Source organism: Cucurbita pepo, unplaced genomic scaffold (genome assembly GCF_002806865.2).
Source record: "Cucurbita pepo subsp. pepo cultivar mu-cu-16 unplaced genomic scaffold, ASM280686v2 Cp4.1_scaffold000355, whole genome shotgun sequence".
In the NCBI taxonomy this organism is placed as follows: Eukaryota; Viridiplantae; Streptophyta; class Magnoliopsida; order Cucurbitales; family Cucurbitaceae; genus Cucurbita; species Cucurbita pepo.
Genome location: NW_019646592.1, coordinates 9,343 through 29,912, shown reverse-complemented (window position 1 = coordinate 29,912; position 20,570 = coordinate 9,343). Strand labels below are relative to the sequence as shown.

Here is a 20,570-nt window from a genome sequence, read left to right as displayed (position 1 = left end):
TTTTTTTTTTTTTTTTTTTCTACCATGACTAAATTGTCAACTTTCTTAAACAACATCATGTTTCTATTGTTTCTTAAAAAAGAAAAAGATTTGATTTTTATATGAGATCTCAAATACTTTAGTAGGTGTCCTTCCTATTGTTTTTTTCCAATAATTGAACCATGTATTTAGTGTCATAAACAAAACAATCATTTTCACCATTTTATCTCTCTAAAATTATTATTTCTCTTGTCTGGTGAGGGAGAAAGAATATTCTCTGACTTTTTCCCACAAAAAAAGCTATTGAGAAAGAGAGAGAAAGGAGAAACAATTGTACTAAATATTAGTTAGATGACAAAGCTGTGAGACACACAAAACATGTCCATGTGGTTCACCAAATGCTCATCATATAGGGTTTTGTGGGTCACTAATTGCTGCAATTGCTGCTTCTATTTTTACCTTTACTTCCTCTTCCTCCGCTATCTCCTCCTGTTGTCACCAAACACCACAATAACATACACATTAGATAGGATTCCTATCCTCTATCCTCCTCAGTAAACATTGTTCTACATGGTTGACGTTCATTCTATGAGTAGTGATTTAACCGCTCAGACTTATCGTTAATAGACAGTTTCTTTTAGGCTTGAGTTAGACACTGGGTAGTGTGGCATTGTTGGTTGGGAAGGGGAACAGGGAATTTCTTATAGGAGTGTGGAAATCTCTCTCAAATAGACATGTTTGAGGGAAAGGCCGAAAGAAAAGTCCAGAGATAAACAGATATCATCGTTGGTTGGGAAGGGGAACAGGGAATGTAGCATTTAATATAGGAGTGTGGAAATCTCTCCCAAATAAACATGTTTGAGGGAAAGACGGAAAGAAATGGAGGGCTAGGATATTATGGAAAAGCTGAGAGAATTTGTTCTTTGATCATATGAAAGGGTAGGATACGATAGTGGAAGACAATAACAGGATCTGATAGAACAAAAGCGTGAGCAAATACCCCATGGCGCCCCATCACTCTTCACTCCATATCCCCTGATCTAAATCATGGGGCTGCAACCTTAGCTATCTATAATAATAATAATAATAATAATAATGGGGAAATATAAAAGAATGGGCAGAGGTTTGGGGAGGAAAAAATAAAGAAAGAACTCAGAGCTGTACAGGTGATGGGGTTCTAGAAAATAAAAAAAGAAAAACAGAGGACTGACCTCAAGGAAGAGCGTGATCAAAAGCTTGTTGGCAACAATGGTGATAGTGGCCGTAATAATCTTCATCTTAAGCGATTCAATAACTTGGCAGATTTTCATTATGGTGTCGCTTCTTCTTCCGCACGTCAAGCTCACCACCATCGTTTTCTCTCCCATGTAATTCACCCTCAACTGCTTAAACAATCCCAACAATCTCAATTTCAAACTAAAAACACACAAAAAAAAGCCCTAGAAATTTCAATTTCAATTTCAATTTCCTTACGTCGAGAACTTCGATCGGGAAAGACGGCGGCGGCTCCGGTACTTGCCGATTCTTATTCGTTCTCTTCTCCCTCAAGATTCCGTCATCGTCTTCGTTTGTTGCTCTGTTCTTGATTTTGCCTGATTCCAGATCTGAGATCTCCGCTTCGATTCTCTTCTCTTCCGCTCGCAGCTCTTGGATGTACTCGATCGCGTCTTTTATTATCGATGCCTTGTCCATCTGCGTTAATAGATTCCAATTTGTTGTGGCAAAATAAATTACAAAATCTATTTTCGATATTAAATTTTATTTTGTCTCACCTAATTATNAAAAGCATGCGTGTAGCTTTGAACTTACCTTGGCTCAATGATTGTTTGAATAACTTTGTCGTGGAGTCTATAATGTATAATATTTTAATATTTTTTTCTTTAATTATTTGGACAAAGAAATAATAATTAAAACCTTTTTATAACAATGATTTAAATCATTTTTTCTTTTGATGAGATGCGATTGTTACTTAAATCTGATTAATAAAACAACTAATTTGGAGACAAAATTGAGAAAATAACAAAATTTCAATATATATATATGTCATAATAAATTTTGAATTTAAATACATTAATTTGTTATTTGTTATATTATCATTATTTTAAGCAGTGTGAAAATTATTAGATTTTTATTACGAATTAATTCTACATATTCAAATTTTCATATTATTATTATTATTATACGATCTTAATGATTATGTGCTCTTTCAACAACTCACACAATCTTTCCAATATAATATCATATAATATAATATTAGATTTAAAATCTCGTGTTGATTTTAATAAAGTTAAATATATATAGAAAGCATTATTTTATTTTATTAAAATCCTCAGCGAAATTATTTCAGTATACGCAGATCCCAATAGATATATTATTTTTATAATTTATACAATTTAAATTACTTTCTTCAGTAAATAATAATAATAATAATAATAATAATAATAATTTGACTTACTTTGGTGATATTAGGGACCACAGCTCTGAGAGCCAGAAGCCTATCGTTCAGCTTCTTCCTCCGATTCCTCTCCGACAAGATGTTCTTCGACGCCTCTAACGACGACGGCGTTCCGTCCGGCGAGCTTGAATCGTAAGAACCGTAAAACGCTTCGTCCACTCCCCAACTGAAATTCCCATTTCGTTACGAACATAATTCGCAGAGATTTATAAAAATAAAAAAAAAATAAAAATAAAAATAAAACAGAGTATATCAAAACCTGTCGAACTCCTCCGTCTGCAGAAACATGTTCGTTTCCCAGTAGTACTGATACTCGTCGAGAATGTTCTCCATCGGCGGCGAATTTGGCGGATGGCCGGAGAAGACGGCGGCGATGGAGATTCTGATTGGAGAGGAATTGAGTTGGGTGGGAGAAGTGGGAGAATTTGGGAGGGTTTTATAGGGAAGAAAATTAATTAATTTTCTTTTAATTTTTTTATTAACCCACGTGGGTTGTGGGTTGTGGGTTGTGGCAGCTAGATGCTTCCCGGAAAGACCGAACCGTCTTAAAGTTCAAGACGGTTTTTTTAGTGTTCCGACCGTGTGAACCGGATTCTATTCTGGGTCAACGAGCAATTGCCAGACGGTCATGCCTCTCTCTTCCATAAATGCAATAAATTTAAAATCATTTCTTTAAATTATTTTTTTTTTCTTGTCTTATTCTCTCGCATTTCCTTTTTGGGTAATTTTCTTTTTAATTCATGTGACAGAATATATAATAATAATTAAAAAACTAACTCGGTCATAATTTTAAACAATATGATTTATTTAATTTAATTTAATTTAACCTATTTCACTAATATATATATATATTAGATATTTTAATAATTCAAATCATTAATTTCTAATTTTTTTAAAAAAAAACTTCAAAATTATATATATGGTAACTAGGAATTCAGTGAAGGGTATTTACGTCTTTTCGTGCCCTTGTCTTGTCTTCTTCTCGTTTGTGGTTGGTTGGCTGTGCCACGACACGAGATAAACGTTCTCGACTTCTAGTGGTTAATTTCTTTATGAGTTTCTTTTTAAAAATATATTATTCTTTTTATTAATTATTTTTTTGACAAGAAAAAGAAAAATGGACGGTCTACAATAATTGGGATTATCAATTTTTTTTTTATTTAATTATTTTTTTAAGTACCATGCATCCGTTACTATTAGCTCATCAATTTTGGACAAAACAGGTAAGAATGAGTTTTTTTCCCCCCCTTTTTTTTTTTTTTTTAAATTATATATTTTCTCGGTTTGAACTGAGTTGAAATTTTAAAAAATAAAAAATACAATTCTTTTTGCGTATTAATTTTTATTTTTGTCAAGTCAACTCGACCAATCTTAAAATAGTTAATCTATATAAGATTTTTTTTTTCAACTCAACCAACAACACTCCTAAACTAAGCGTAGTCAACGAAGTTGATATATATTCAAAAGAGTAGTAGATACTAGTAGTTATAATCTCGGCTATTATTAATTTATATATTTATTAAAATTAAAAAGAGTTTATAATATTAAAAAAATAAACTTGACTAAATTTATAATTTCTAAAAGATTTAATAAAAACGTGAAAAAAAAAATTACAAAAATATATTTTATTTATTTAAGCTAGATTTGCAACTTTGGGAGAGTGGACCCAAAAAATAGAGGAGTCCAAAATGCACAATGATTTTTCACCCAAAAGACAAAAAATACTTTATCCTTAAAAAAGTTGAATAATCATTGGGATGGAACATTTCGCCCCCTCCAAGTTTTTAATATAATATTAACCTTTGCTTTAAATAATTTAATTTCGTATCTTTTATTTTATTTAGACGGTCCTGACTTGATTTGATTTGTCACAAAATTTTACACTCTTTGATGCTTAAGTTAGTGTTGAGTACAAAATGGTGTCAAGCTCTATAGGTGAGTAAAACATATTTTTGTGAGAAATTGTAGATTTGATGTTGATCATGTCTTTGAAGTGTGGATGGATTTGCTCGTTAAAGGTTTTGGGTCAAGTTATAAGCGACCTCGACATTACCCACTATTCACCTTGGCACGTTGAGGTCATACTATGACACGTGCATCTTAATGAGGTTGTCTCACGTGAGAAGTCTTTTATTTTAACTCGTGTAACACTAACCCCACTTTGAAGCAACGAGACAGTGGTTGTACTTGAACCATAGTGTGTAAGTAACCAATAGGAGCAACTATTTTAAAGGACTATATTTACAATAACCCAACTTTAAAAAAAGTTTACTTTTTTAAAATAAATATTCGAAAGTAAAAAAATATATATATATTTGGGCCCAAGTGGAGTTGGAACGAGTCACACGGGGGGATGGGGCGAGTCGACTCGGCACTACCCGACAAAAATCCTGGAAAGGGAAGATTTAAAATTAGACAAAATCAGGATATTTTAATTTTATTATTTTACTATTTTAAGCAATGTATAAATAATGTTGGAATATCAATTTAATAAATATTGATAGATCCAAAGATTATTATAATTGTGAAACTCCATGATTTTTTTTTAAAAGAAAATTAAATAAATAAATTCAAATTGATTGATTTATTTATTTATTTTTATTGATGTTGAACTATAGGTATACCTATATCATTATTGATGAAAATTATATATTAAAATTATTAAAAATTGAAGATAAGTTAAATAAAATTAAACAAATAAATCTCAAGTCAGTGTAATTAATGATATATTTTAATCATATTCCTATCATCAATCCAATAATAAATTATAATTAAATTTATTTTATAAGCATCCCTCGGATCGGAATTATTTTATAATTAAATTTACCCAATTTCGAGCTCGATTTTAGATAAATAATTTTTAAAATCTCTATTAGACATTAAAATTATATTAAATATTATTAACACCATTGAACTCCGTTTGAAAAGGTTAAAAAGAAGTCAAATTGGTCAAAATAGATAAAACCGGTCCAAATGAATGGACTAAAATGGTTTAATTGAAGTACTTTAACGTCTCGAACAAATTAGAAGAAAAAATTATTGTTGGGAGAGAGTCTCGCGTTGACTAATTAAGGGAACGATCATGAGTCTATTAGGAATACATTTTCATTGTTACGAGTCTTTTTGGAAAAACCAAAAGCAAAACTATACGAGCTTATGTTTAAAGTAGACAATATCGTACTATTGTGGAAGTTTGTCATTCCTGACATGGTATCAGGTCATGCCAGATATTAAACATAAATTTGAACATAATTTAATATAATTTATTTAACAGCGGGTTGGCAAGCACGTGGTCCAGGCCCAGACATGCAACCCAACTCAATTAATTGGGCCTAGGCCCAAAGACTAGGCTCAGGCATGTGGGCAGTCCAAACGCGAAGCCCAACTCAATGCCCATGCACGTGGTCCAGCAGGCAGTTCGCAGGCAGTTCTTCCCTCAACCGTTGGTTCACACCTAAGCTACCGGTTTAGCTCTAGTTCAGCTTACTCACCTTCGATTCAGGGTGGTTTAAGACCGGTTTGGTTTAGGCTTTCTTGGGTCAATTTTGGGTATTTTAGGTTAGTTTCTTGTATGTTTTAGCGGTTTAAGAGTTTTCTAACTGTTTACAGTTTTAAGATCGTGTACGATGTCATGGTCTTATATGTTCATAATAAATTTTTTAAAGAATTACGGCAAAAAACAAATAACGTGCAAATTTAAATAAATCAAAGAAGAGAGTAAAACAATGCATTGATCTAACCTATAAGGAATACCGATACCATGAAATGCATCTATCCTAACTTTAGTCTTGATCATCACCATGATATCGTCATTCGTGCAAATGTGTCTTGCTTTTACCTGAAGATTAAGCGTAGCACGTGACTTAAATATTTTAAAATACTCAGTAAGTGATCCCACTGTTGGGATTAGGACATACAATCATATGCAATCATGTTTTGGACCTATCATTTCATAAATCATCTTTTCATGACTTTGATCTCAACTTTCAGTTTGGGTAGAATTAAATGTGCAATACTTCTCTACACACGGCCCACGCACTCGCATGTAGACTCCTAGGCAAACTCATATACGTACCCTTGGACATGGCTCTTGCCTTCGACTAGCATACACTCATGTTGTGGTTATACTATGGAGAGAAGGGAGCGCGCATATAGTATTGTGGTATATACAAAATCGCATCATGACATCATGACAAACATAAATGTTGTAAGATACGTGTTTGTACTAATAACAACAGAGAAATATCCCGATGCACATAAACATACAATATGCATAAGATCTCCATATCTTAAAATCATGTACAAAAAATACTTTATCCTTAAAAAAGTTGAATAATCATTTCCAAGTTGTTAATATAATATTAACATTTGCTCTAAATAATTTAATTTCGTATCTTTTATTTTATTTAGACCGTGTCCTGACTTGATTTGATTTATCACAAAATCTTACATTTTTTTATGCTTAAGTTAGTGTTGAGTACAAAATGGTGTCAAGCTGTGTAGGTGAGTAAAACATATTTTGTGAGAAATTGTAGATTTTGGTGTTGATCATGTCTTTGAAGTGTGGATGAATTTGCTCGTTAAAGGTTTTGGGTCAAGNGAAGTGTGGATGGATTTGCTCGTTAAAGGTTTTGGGTCAAGTTATAAGCGACCTCGACATTACCCACTATTCACCTTGGCACGTTGAGGTCATACTATGACACGTGCATCTTAATGAGGTTGTCTCACGTGAGAAGTCTTTTATTTTAACTCGTGTAACACTAACCCCACTTTGAAGCAACGAGACAGTGGTTGTACTTGAACCATAGTGTGTAAGTAACCAATAGGAGCAACTATTTTAAAGGACTATATTTACAATAACCCAACTTTAAAAAAAGTTTACTTTTTTAAAATAAATATTCGAAAGTAAAAAAATATATATATATTTGGGCCCAAGTGGAGTTGGAACGAGTCACACGGGGGGATGGGGCGAGTCGACTCGGCACTACCCGACAAAAATCCTGGAAAGGGAAGATTTAAAATTAGACAAAATCAGGATATTTTAATTTTATTATTTTACTATTTTAAGCAATGTATAAATAATGTTGGAATATCAATTTAATAAATATTGATAGATCCAAAGATTATTATAATTGTGAAACTCCATGATTTTTTTTTAAAAGAAAATTAAATAAATAAATTCAAATTGATTGATTTATTTATTTATTTTTATTGATGTTGAACTATAGGTATACCTATATCATTATTGATGAAAATTATATATTAAAATTATTAAAAATTGAAGATAAGTTAAATAAAATTAAACAAATAAATCTCAAGTCAGTGTAATTAATGATATATTTTAATCATATTCCTATCATCAATCCAATAATAAATTATAATTAAATTTATTTTATAAGCATCCCTCGGATCGGAATTATTTTATAATTAAATTTACCCAATTTCGAGCTCGATTTTAGATAAATAATTTTTAAAATCTCTATTAGACATTAAAATTATATTAAATATTATTAACACCATTGAACTCCGTTTGAAAAGGTTAAAAAGAAGTCAAATTGGTCAAAATAGATAAAACCGGTCCAAATGAATGGACTAAAATGGTTTAATTGAAGTACTTTAACGTCTCGAACAAATTAGAAGAAAAAATTATTGTTGGGAGAGAGTCTCGCGTTGACTAATTAAGGGAACGATCATGAGTCTATTAGGAATACATTTTCATTGTTACGAGTCTTTTTGGAAAAACCAAAAGCAAAACTATACGAGCTTATGTTTAAAGTAGACAATATCGTACTATTGTGGAAGTTTGTCATTCCTGACATGGTATCAGGTCATGCCAGATATTAAACATAAATTTGAACATAATTTAATATAATTTATTTAACAGCGGGTTGGCAAGCACGTGGTCCAGGCCCAGACATGCAACCCAACTCAATTAATTGGGCCTAGGCCCAAAGACTAGGCTCAGGCATGTGGGCAGTCCAAACGCGAAGCCCAACTCAATGCCCATGCACGTGGTCCAGCAGGCAGTTCGCAGGCAGTTCTTCCCTCAACCGTTGGTTCACACCTAAGCTACCGGTTTAGCTCTAGTTCAGCTTACTCACCTTCGATTCAGGGTGGTTTAAGACCGGTTTGGTTTAGGCTTTCTTGGGTCAATTTTGGGTATTTTAGGTTAGTTTCTTGTATGTTTTAGCGGTTTAAGAGTTTTCTAACTGTTTACAGTTTTAAGATCGTGTACGATGTCATGGTCTTATATGTTCATAATAAATTTTTTAAAGAATTACGGCAAAAAACAAATAACGTGCAAATTTAAATAAATCAAAGAAGAGAGTAAAACAATGCATTGATCTAACCTATAAGGAATACCGATACCATGAAATGCATCTATCCTAACTTTAGTCTTGATCATCACCATGATATCGTCATTCGTGCAAATGTGTCTTGCTTTTACCTGAAGATTAAGCGTAGCACGTGACTTAAATATTTTAAAATACTCAGTAAGTGATCCCACTGTTGGGATTAGGACATACAATCATATGCAATCATGTTTTGGACCTATCATTTCATAAATCATCTTTTCATGACTTTGATCTCAACTTTCAGTTTGGGTAGAATTAAATGTGCAATACTTCTCTACACACGGCCCACGCACTCGCATGTAGACTCCTAGGCAAACTCATATACGTACCCTTGGACATGGCTCTTGCCTTCGACTAGCATACACTCATGTTGTGGTTATACTATGGAGAGAAGGGAGCGCGCATATAGTATTGTGGTATATACAAAATCGCATCATGACATCATGACAAACATAAATGTTGTAAGATACGTGTTTGTACTAATCATAACGGAGAAGTATCTCCATACACGTAAACATACAATATGCATGAGATCCCCATAGCTTAAAATCATGACATGTATATGTGATACAATACATATCTTCGTTCATTCCATGTCATTGCATTCATCAATGACATAATGTGTCAACATGACATATCTCATCATAACATAATAAGCAAACTAACTAAGACACGACACATGCAAGAGTTATAGGGCACATTCATAACACCTTGCTAGCCTAGCTCATCGAGACCCCACGCTCTCCAACACATCACATGCAACCGATAGGAGAAGTTTCCCATCCTTCAATCGATTTAGCTCATCATAGTATTATTTTTATGAATGGGCTAAGTACGACCTTCGAGATCACATCACCCAAAGACCGATCCAATGCCTGCACTCAGCAAAACGCCAATTGGGAGAAGGCATTAAAATAAAACAAAAGGCACTGGCCAGCCGATTTGGCCCATCAATGGAAGGATGCCAAACCGGAGGACACTGGCTCAGAGAAATTGATGTGAATCTGAGTTACAAAAGCCGGGTTCAGTTGTTACCCGTGTGATCATGAATTACTTCTTCAAGCATGCATTATATGGACACGTACATTTTTCTTTCCTCCAACTTCGACTACACATGCACATGCCCAGACTGATAATCATGCCTAGAGAATACGATAACAGACTTATCTTAGTAAGTTCATATGCATGTGCGTTGACATATGTAGAGAAGTATTATGCATCTAATTATATACCGGAATGAGAACAGAGCCCATAATAGTCATGAATTTAGGTTTCTACAATCACGTTGAATGTTACATGCGTTTACATTTTTCAATTCCTATAATGAAGTTACTTACTGAGTATTTTTAAACCCTCGTTCTTTTTCTTAGCATTTTTTCTATGTAGATGTAAAGGAACTCTTGTAAGAGCCCAAACCCACCGCTAACCGACATTCTTCTTTAGGCTTTCATTTCAAGCTCCTCCTCAATGTTTTTAAAACGTGTATACTATGAAGAGATTTCTATATTTCGTTCTTCTCCTCAACTGATATAGGATCTCGCATCTTTAGTCACGTGAGTGATAACTTCTAATAGAGGCCATAAAAAGAGTATTTCTCTCTCTCGTTATCTTAATTATATGTTTGAACCATTCGATGCTTGAATTTGTTTGAAAAGCTTCCATAAACATGCATGTATTAATGTATGGTATTTAACTTCCATACTTTATCGGTCATTATTTGGGTATATTCGTTTGTATTAATAGATTTATCATTGATATATCATATTATCTGGTTTTGTTAGAGTTCTATCACTCATATATCATATCAATTATTCTATCGGTTATAAATTTTAATTAACAAAATACTCAAAAGTCAATTAATAAAACATTCAAAGTGTCGAAGTCGAGTCGTGAATATATAGTTAAAATGATTAAATACTCGAAATAATAAAATGATTAAATTAAGTTAATAAAAAAAAACATATAATGCAATAAGAAGAACTAATACATGCAAAANGTTCCAACATTTCCTCTCTCCATTTCAGCTTCTTCTGCATTCGTTTTCACATCAGTATAGTCACTGCCGTCCCCCTTGGCTATACGTGCCCGAGTTCTTCGAACTTGCTCCACCTTTGCTTTCCCTTTTTGTGTGTTCCTTTCAGGACTTCCTCTTTTATTCTCGACACATTTCTCGTTTTCCAGCATTCGAAACTCGTTCTTTCCTAAGCTTTCACTGCAGAGTGTTCCAATATTTCCAGTTTCTGCATTTGTCTTTTCGTTAGTATGGTCACTGCTGTCTGATTCAACTTCATTTATTTTTGCAGGCCCCTTGGTTCTTCGGGGCAAAACTCTTCGAACTTGTTCGATACTCGATTTCCCTTTTTGCATGCTACTTGCAGCAGGCCTTCCTCTTTTCTTTCCACCAGATCTCTTAGTTGAATGTGAGAGCATGTGTTGTCCTGAAGCAGATTCATTTCCTCCCAGATCTTTATACTCCTTGGAAGCAGAAGGAATTTGCTGATTGTCTATATTTTCTGAGGCCGATGGTGTCTCAGAGCCTATTCCAGAGTTTCTGCGGAAGCAGAGAGAAGAAAAGGCAACAATGTTATAGTAAAGATGCCATTCCAGAACCAAATGACGCCTGTATATCTATTAAAGAAATCCAACTTCAAAAAAAAGAAAAAAAATCTGAAGATACTAATGTCAATAGAATTAGATTTAGATTCAGATTTCGAGTAAATTTCAAAACTAAATGCATGATTGTGTATAAACTTTTTCCGATTTCATCACTTGAAATGCTCGAAAAGTTATCTCAAGTTCTTGTGTTCAAACTTACAACTTTTCGATCGACTTTTTCGTATTGGGATTCAAGCTATATGCATCTTCTTGCAACCTTTGGGCCCTCTCCAAACAGTCTTCCAACCACTGATGTGCAACAATATGAGTCTTATCCTTCAACATGACATGTTTATCTGCTTCATTGCAACTGCAAAATGATACGTAAATAGTCGTGAATTCAAGCAAGAAATAAAGCCGTCATCTTTTAAACATAATCCAGTTTTAAAATGAAATCTGTGAACTAGGCTCAGAAACAAGTTAAGATAGTCATAAGATCAAGGGAGAAAAGCATTGTATCATACATGAAGTCGTATATCCAAAATATGGATTATTTCAGTAAGTAATGTAAAGATCATCATATTGACTTCACATACCAGAAAACAACTATAAAGGTTCTTTTTTTATTCCCGCCCTCTCGCCCTCTCTCAAACGAAACCACACTTTAATTAAGAAAACACTACGAAAATGTATTTTTTATGAGACTTAGTTCTTGCTTAGTACAGTTACACTACAACCGATGATGTCAAAATGCTACTGAATTCCATGATTATCATTTTCGTAGAGTCTCAACCAAGTTTACGTGACTAGAAACTTTCACACATTGAGCGAATACAATTATGTTGCACAGAATTCCATGATTATCCAAAGTAATTTTTCATTATAACACACCATCAGACATATTTAACATCAGGAGTAAAGGGTATAACATCGAACAATGGCCCACTGATGCATCACGTGACAGCATCTAACAGCATCCTCAAGCAACACACAAAAGAACATTAATGACAGTTGTTACCTTTTCAACACTGCTTCATATTTTACAGGCGGTCCAGGTATAAAGAAGACTACAATGTGGGTAGCAGAAACACGATCATCACTGACTTTCCCACCTCTGAAGGAAACTTCAACCTTCAACCTCCTTACTGAAAGCTCCAACAGGGCATCCCAATCAGATTTCCTACAAGAGAACGTTATCACGGAAATCCAACACTGTTATCAATATAATGTCAAAACTCATAGCTAAATCAGTTAAATTTGGCAGATTGGATATAGAGAACTTACAAAGATGGTTTTAAAGGATGAAAGTAAATTTGGCACCCAGAAAAAATACACCATTCATGTTTTGGACAATATTTTTCCCTGTAGTAGTCAATAGCTTTCACATCTTCTGATCTACTAACGTTGCTTAACAGCTGACAGAAATGAAGTTAGATGTCCATTGAGAGAAAGAGAGAGAGAGTAGGAAAAAAGGACTAGATAAGAACTTTGGTAGGTGTACCTGTTTCAGGTCTGCAAGTTCAAGATCCCAGAAGTACGAGTCAGAAAATTCATCAATTTCCTCCCCCAATTTTTTCTTTGAGTGACCAGAGAGAAAGAGAAAATGCCTAGAAAAGCATGAATTTTGAACATTGTAATATACAATTAACAAGCGGAGGATTTTCCAAAACAACTGATGAATAATGTGGCATTACTTGGGCATTAGAGGTAGTAGTTTCTTCTGGGAACAACATTCCAACACCCAAGAATAATGTATAACATCTCCATGACGTTTGGCAGCCTCATATTTGATGCCTGTTAAATTTCTCCACTAATTAAGTTGCAAAAGCACGTGCATGTTCAAAACATGTGAGTGACAATTATGTAGAGCTGGATATGTGATAAGCGTTTGAAATCAGAGAGAGACAGAGACCTTTGCTATCAGCTGCAACAGAGTGTGTAACAGAATTATTCAAATTCATAGAGAATGTGCCCCCATTCTCCACTATCAATTTGTGCAAGGAATCGAGAGAATGGGTTGGAGGCACATTAACAATGTCTGCATATGTCAAGGTTCAAAATCAACATATCTTCAAACGCGACAAAAGAATGCAAGTTTCCGAGCATCTTTAACATCATAAAAGCTCGTTACCACATTTTACTTCTCACATGTCTGCCCTTAAATATTTTCTAAAAAATCACTATGGTCTCAAGTAGTTTGCTTATTTCTTTTTGAACGTTGCCAAAATAAAAATTGTCAACATTCCCATCATGCAGCTCTATAGCTGAACGTACGGGCTTTAATACCCATTTAAAAGGCTAATGATTACTGCCACAATTTAACAAAGCAAGATGAATTCAAAACTCATAAATTTTAGGATACAAAATAACATATTCGAGAAAATCAAGGAGTCCCCTTTAATGCCTGAAATATCAGTCTGAAGTAAATGAGAAGGAACAACAGAAACACTCTTTTTCCTTCCCTTTCCAGTGGAATTAATGTACTTTCGTTTACTATCTTGCCAGCCACTATTATTTGTGCCCCTTTGTGTGGTACCATTACTTGAATGAACAAGCTCTACAAAAGCTGCAGCAAGGAACATAAATTGAAAAGTAGTTAAAAAAAACTGACAAGAACTGTTCGTGAAAGTTTAAAATTAACATTACGTTTAGCCAGCAGGAACATGATTGCTAAGTTTACTAAAGATTGGGCAATTTGCATGGAAGACTTCATCTAAAATGCTAAGTACAATTCAAAGTCAGGTAAGGACATATTTTTGTCCATGCATTGAAAGGTGCATCACCATTTCTTCATCAAGTAAAATCTCTGTTTCCTTACTAAGAGAAAAGAAAGCGCAACTAACAAGAAAAAAAAATTACAAAGACAACAATTTCCGGCCGTGGTAACCAGGCAATTCTGTGTTTACATGTTAAGTCAGGAAAAATTCCTGTACACATACAGAAAGATGTACGACCATTTTTTTTCATCATGTAAAATCTCTGTTTACTTAAAAATTGCAAATTACAGAACATTTTCAGGTGTAATCACCAGACCTCAATCATATAATATTTGCAAGAGAAGCATGAGTACAGAATACAAGTGTGTTATTTTAGAGTTTAGTTCAATTAGCCATTTAAGGGAGGCAAGAGAAAAGCTTCATGGTTTTGCAATTATATTTCTCTTGCTCTCAACATTTCTCAACTCCACACTCTTTCTTCATTTTCTCTTTCTTATCCTTTCCGGGTTGACTTTTCACTGCTAAATGGATCTTTCTTATATAAGTATTTTATTTCTCATTTCAGAGCGTGGATCAATTGTCCTCTTCTCTTGTAGCCATCTGTTTCTCTTATACCGTCACATTGTTGTTTTCTAAAAAGACTACAGCTATAAATGTAATTTCCCTACAAAAGATAGTGATACCTTGGCAATCTATTGATGAAATGGATAAAGGGAGACAACTGCGATGGTACTACAATTTTAACCGTGGGTTTTGTTATCTATCAAGATTGAAGTAAATTTGTTAGAGAGAGCGTTCAAAAATAGTATCTCTTACATTGAACATCAAGACATTCATGCCAAGGTTTGTCATATCGAACACGTTGTATGCGTGGAAATCTTAGGCTATATGGTGCTGCAAAGACCTAGAACAACATAAATCAATAAAACCAGGTCATTAAGTAGATATTTAAAGCAACAGTTCTATATGATTCTAAACATCTCAGTGATTCCTGGAGAATAACAGCAGCTAAATAAGCAGAAGAATTAGCAATTGCGGTCGAAAAACACACCTCAGATTTTATAGTTCGTATATCACTGGTAATGGAAAGTATGATTGACCTGTAAAATCAATGAAATTGAGGCATAAAAGATTACATTCTGTCTACCATCAAAAGCTTTATGAGTATGGCAGAAAAATTATTAAGAATGTTAACTTCTCAGGGCTTTCAATCCAAACATCTGGTCTTTCTTTTGAATTATTTGTAACTTGGTAAAAGCTGGGTGCAGTCTTCCTTGGATATTCACTTTTCCTAACAACAGACAGCAAGTACTTCAAAAGATATATCAGAATATTGTAGCTTAAAAATAACAGATTGACAACGTCTAACAAATTGTGTCCAGCAACAAGCAAGAACCGAAGCTCAATCTATGATTGCAACGCTTAATCTGGTTTTGAGGCTGAACTCCAAAACGAAGATGAAACCATTTTAACCAATTACAAGCCATACTCTGAATTTCATAAGAATTATAAATCAGGGTTTTTCTAACTTCAGGATGTTCTTATATTCAGATATTTTGGTCTTATCTAAACTGATTAGATAGCATTATTTTAAATTAACATTTTGCAGATAATTCTTGTTCGACTGAATATTGGGCATTCATATTTAGTTCAGAATCTTCGGATTCTATTAGCAACTTTACCAAGTCCCCATTGTTCACCAGATCTTTCTTCTCACCAATTTCCCATACACATCATAAATATTTGCAGGCTTGTAGGCACAATCCCTCAGCCCATTCCCCTCTCTTCATTTCATTAGCTAGGATTGTTTAGGCATGTGCTCCAATTATTCAAAAAGAAAGAAGAAAAAAAAGTGACGTCAGAACTACGGAAGCACCACCCAATTTATTTTTGAATGCACAATATTTTTCTACAGTAATACTACTTGAATTAAAATATCAATTTCTTCCCAATCATATCCATAAGAACTATTATGAAATATCAATTTAATGTGAAACACATAGAAGAGGTTAAAATGAAAGATCACATGGGAACCCTACAAACTTAGGGTGATTAGGACCTATTAACTCAGGCAGCATACTTTGGTTATCAGAACAGTTCCCAATTCATACCGAAAATAAGGCTTCAGTTTATTTACAACAGAATCTAACTCCTCATCAGTAAGTCCAGTTCCTACTCTGCAGAAGGAAATAAACCTGCAATTTAAAGAACCCATTATTCAGCACCACGTTCTAATGTACTTATTTTAAAAATAAAGATATTTTGAAACATGTAGTAGAGTGGTTAACCCGAACTGAGTAATGATCATTGCCTTTTCCATCCTTTGGCATTATCTTAAGTAAACAACAAATTATATTACAAACAATTTCATATTAAAATAATTGTAGTGTCTGGAAGTTCTACTTAAAAGACACATCAATAATTTTTGTCTAGCTGTTACTTATATCTAGATATTTAATTCATTTTGATGGCACTTCAAAGAATCCATTTTCTTTAATTTTGGAATCCAAAAGCCTTTTTTTCTTTCCATTTGATGAAAACCTGTATTATATTAACGAGAGAAACAGGTACAGTCCAAGAACTGGGGGAAGGAAGGAACCCCCACCTAAACAAAATAAATACTAATGATGAGTTTTCCAATTGCTTATAACCATGGAAAGATTGTAGTCACAACAGAACTTCCTATGATTAAGATGCCAACAAGAAGAGGTGTGCTGTACATTCCAACGGAAAAAAATCAAAAGTAGAGGACTTATCTTTGAAGGGGAGAAGATTCCTTACCAACCAAATATTGCAAACGAGAGCTCTAGCAGCAAAATTACACAGAAATTTAGCTCTCTTGGGTAAATTCCAGCCCGTAACCGACTATCAATTTTCTTGGGCAAGCAACAACAGAAATAAAGAATATTCATCAGGAAAGACCAACTTCAAGCAGAGTGGATAAATGTGTGATGAATGGACTCATTGCTCTCTAAACAAAGATTGCAAACAGAGGGGGAGAGAGCCCAATTTCTACACTTCTTTTGGAGCATCCTGGGTATTTAAAATTCTGTGAGCCACAGACCACAAGAAGATCTTGACTTTCTTTGGTATTCTGAAATTCCAAATAGTGGAAATAAGGGGAGATTGAAAAGATGAGGTTAAATCCAATAGCTTCAAAAAGGCTGATCTGGTGAAAAACACTCCACCTCCAAAAAGGCTGATCTGAGCTCTTCCTTGGTTCTCCATAATTCCTCTAAGTACCGGTATATGCTTCAATGGCCTATCTCCTGAAAGTTCCTCTATGACTCTATCATTTGTCTAACTTTTGCAACTATCTTTCCATATCATGAGTTATAGTTGCCTTATATTAGTCTGTCAAGAGGTAAAGTTGACCTGATCTTGTACATTGCTCCTCAGATCATATACATATATCTTCTTGTTTTTTATTTTTTATTTTATGAGAACCAAGAGAGTACAATATATCATACTACATAAGTTTGTTCATTCCTATGCAACAAACGAAGAATAAAGTTTTAAAGGTCAGATAGAGATATTAATGCAATTACTCCTCGGTCGTTGTTTCTAGATTTCAAAAGAATAATAACACAACACTTTTGTAGCTACAAGCTATTGACATGAGAATCTTACCGTCTGGGATATGCATTTGAGGGTGGACGCTCAGCAAGACCCATTAAAAATTGAGCGACCTTCATGAATTATATGTTAGACTTGATCTTCCAAGAAAACGCATCACACTTATTATCTAGAAAAGCTAACCTCCCCACCCCGCCGTCCAGAGCCATAGTAACCTCCTATTATCGATTAACAAATATTAAGATAAAGATGAATTATATCCAAACAGACTGAAAAGCAAAAAACTTCAGACCTATGATGAGGGCATCCAAGTCAGATCCTGCATGAATGTAGTCAGGCTTTAATTTTAACCACTTCCCACTCCGATCACCAGGTTCCCATTTAGAACTCAGGTCCTTAATAACAATACCTTCATCTCTGAGGAAGAATGTCCAATAATAATCTTTTGTTCTCAGAAAATTAACAAATATAAAAGAACTTGGAAGACAGTAGACTTAATAATATTCAACCATTATGTAGTAAATTATTTGTAGCGGCTGCAAAAAAGATACCTATTTTCAATGGTACTCTTAAAGAACCTTTCCACGTCATCAACATTATAAGCTCTGATTGACCAAGAAGGATCCCCTGCATGACAGCCCAGGTATGATGCATCATCTACACAGACCTACTCCCTTTAAATTATTGCACAGGCCTTATAATATGTCTAAAAGTAGAGTTCTTAAACATTTATATGAAAGAATTAGGAACCCACGTGAAAAAAAGAGTTCATAATCAATTACATCCAGATTATGTGTATACCTACCCTCACAAGTCAAGGGCAGATGTAACTTCTTTATCTATACCAGTGATCCTCCTAGGCCCTCTGTTAACCCATCCAGTCATCATTTTCCTTATTTGCTCCTATTCACCCCCTATTACTTGACCTACTTTATCCAGCAACAACCCCCAGCACGTCCAATACCAAAAGATTCTACAACACCGAATGTCAAACAAAGTAAAGAGTGTCCTATTGCTCTTCACAAAGGTAAACAGGTACACCTATCCTTTTCCGTTATTTCCTCTTTTGTGTTCTATAACCATTACTAATTTTCTACATGCTCTGTTGGTGTATCTCTTGATTCTATCTCTATTCCTAAGAGTATTAATGAGGCCTTGCCTCATGCTAATTGGTATGATGCAATGGTAAGGTGAATGTCTCAGATAATGATTATGCTCGGATTTTGTATCTTTTCCAAAATGAAAGATGACTATTCAATGTAGATGGGTGTTTTGCAATCAAGGTCCACCCTCATGAACCTGACAAAATCTCACTGCCACATGAATGAAACTTGACCATCTTTCAGAGACTCAGAATAGTCATATAACGTGTAGTATATATTTAACATAAACTTGCCTATAATAAAATCTAGCGAACAGAGTCATGTTGTGTAATGAACGCTATGGCCAAAGAGATAAAAAATAAAAGAATGAAACCCTAAGTAGACAAGATTAATTACCGAATACACATGAATTGAATTGAACATATAAGATGAGATGGTCAAGTCCAACAGTGTATGTTGTAAGATGAAAAGAATAAAGAAAATAGAATAATAAGATAATAAAAAACAAGCCCCATGAAACCAATTTAATTATTTACCAGGCATAGATTTCTTTGAACATATTAGACAGAACAAAAATAAGGGCGTCAAATTGATGAGTCTTTTACCAGCACAGTCACTATTAAGACCACCATTAGGTACTAAGATTTCCAATTGACCCTTCACAGGCTTGACAACACCTCTGAGAAGCTCGTGCCTTTCTTTCAAACTCCTGTGAATAACACTAGTATCTCCAACATAAAGAACATCAAACGCGACATCTGTTCATTCTTGTTAAGATAAAAGACTCATAACTTCAATTATTGTGATATAAATTCATAAACATATTTCGTCAACCATTGAACTGAACCTTAAAGTTTGGTACAGTCCGAAAGGAAATAAAAGGATACAGCATAACTGCACAATGGGAGGGGAAAGACAACAAATACCACAAGTCAAAATACTATCTAGCAGGAATAGTTCACAAGAAAGCGTAAAATATCGTAAAGGAACTAGGAAAACCTGACGATTGCTGTCAAATCCATCCTTTGCTGCCCTCGCTGCAATTGAGGTGAAAGGAGTGTGCATATATAAGCAAAAATATATATGGTCAATTTCCAGTTTTATTTATGCAGATTTCGATCCTTAATTTAAATTTAGATTGTGTGATTGTCAACTTGTCACAAAATAGAAGCTAAAAAATCAAAGCTAGACTACCTATTTCCTGGTTTGAGCCAAACTCTGCAAAACGGTTTAAAGATTTATCCCACACCAACATTTCACCATCAAGTATACACCTACAAATATTCCAAGGGAAAAGTTACTATTCTACAAATTCATAATGAACTTTAACATGCAGCATAAAATACTCTTACGAAATAAAATATATGCATATATGCAGCATAAAATACAGTAACCTCTTTTGTCTGTCCAATTTAAAGAAAGGAAGTAGTCCGCTAGAAGATCAGCATTAGGAGTGCAAACACATGATTACACATGCATCATTTTTTTAAATTAAAAAACTTATACAAGAAGTTAGATGTCATGTTAATAAAAATGTCAGAGCCTTTTTGTGTCCCACTCATTTGGATGGAAAGAAAGTAGAGAATTTTTCACAATAAATAGAAATATATAGATAACTTAAAGAGTCCTTGTCCACAAGGGCTTTTCAAAAGAACTTTTTAGTACCCATACTGCTTTGTTTAATTAATCTCAGATTGGAAACCCTCATTTAATAACTTTCTTTGATGGTAGTTTCCTCTACCATAGCCTCTAGTTCTTTTCTTTCCTTTCTTCTTTTTTTTCTTTTTTT

At 34.0% G+C, this 20,570-nt stretch overlaps 2 protein-coding genes across 2 annotated transcripts in view; both read right to left on the bottom strand.

The window, feature by feature from the left end:
• Nucleotides 1–166: 166 nt before the first annotated feature.
• LOC111785066 (transcription factor bHLH35-like) lies at nt 167–2,853 on the bottom strand. The gene is made up of 5 exons (XM_023665543.1): nt 2,694–2,853; nt 2,435–2,600; nt 1,453–1,671; nt 1,191–1,361; nt 167–468 (listed from the first exon to the last, which is right to left on the bottom strand). The coding sequence occupies exons 1-5, from the start codon at nt 2,765–2,767 to the stop codon at nt 385–387; spliced, it is 714 nt and encodes a 237-aa protein (XP_023521311.1). The 5' UTR covers nt 2,768–2,853; the 3' UTR covers nt 167–384.
• A 7,917-nt stretch (nt 2,854–10,770) lies between these two features.
• Nucleotides 10,771–20,570, bottom strand: part of LOC111785068 (DNA ligase 4-like) — an 18,736-nt gene continuing 8,936 nt past the window's right edge. Inside the window, exons 7-26 of the mRNA XM_023665544.1 lie at nt 19,976–20,055; nt 19,781–19,818; nt 19,669–19,675; nt 19,387–19,539; nt 18,230–18,305; nt 17,971–18,095; nt 17,862–17,896; nt 17,733–17,791; nt 16,214–16,297; nt 15,298–15,393; nt 15,154–15,202; nt 14,919–15,006; nt 13,748–13,951; nt 13,298–13,423; nt 13,080–13,179; nt 12,887–12,992; nt 12,670–12,800; nt 12,404–12,565; nt 11,606–11,755; nt 10,771–11,341 (exon numbers count right to left, since the gene is read on the bottom strand). Of these exons, the coding sequence (XP_023521312.1) occupies nt 10,771–11,341; nt 11,606–11,755; nt 12,404–12,565; nt 12,670–12,800; nt 12,887–12,992; nt 13,080–13,179; nt 13,298–13,423; nt 13,748–13,951; nt 14,919–15,006; nt 15,154–15,202; nt 15,298–15,393; nt 16,214–16,297; nt 17,733–17,791; nt 17,862–17,896; nt 17,971–18,095; nt 18,230–18,305; nt 19,387–19,539; nt 19,669–19,675; nt 19,781–19,818; nt 19,976–20,055 (2,440 nt within the window). The remainder of the gene's footprint in view (nt 11,342–11,605; nt 11,756–12,403; nt 12,566–12,669; nt 12,801–12,886; nt 12,993–13,079; nt 13,180–13,297; nt 13,424–13,747; nt 13,952–14,918; nt 15,007–15,153; nt 15,203–15,297; nt 15,394–16,213; nt 16,298–17,732; nt 17,792–17,861; nt 17,897–17,970; nt 18,096–18,229; nt 18,306–19,386; nt 19,540–19,668; nt 19,676–19,780; nt 19,819–19,975; nt 20,056–20,570) is intronic.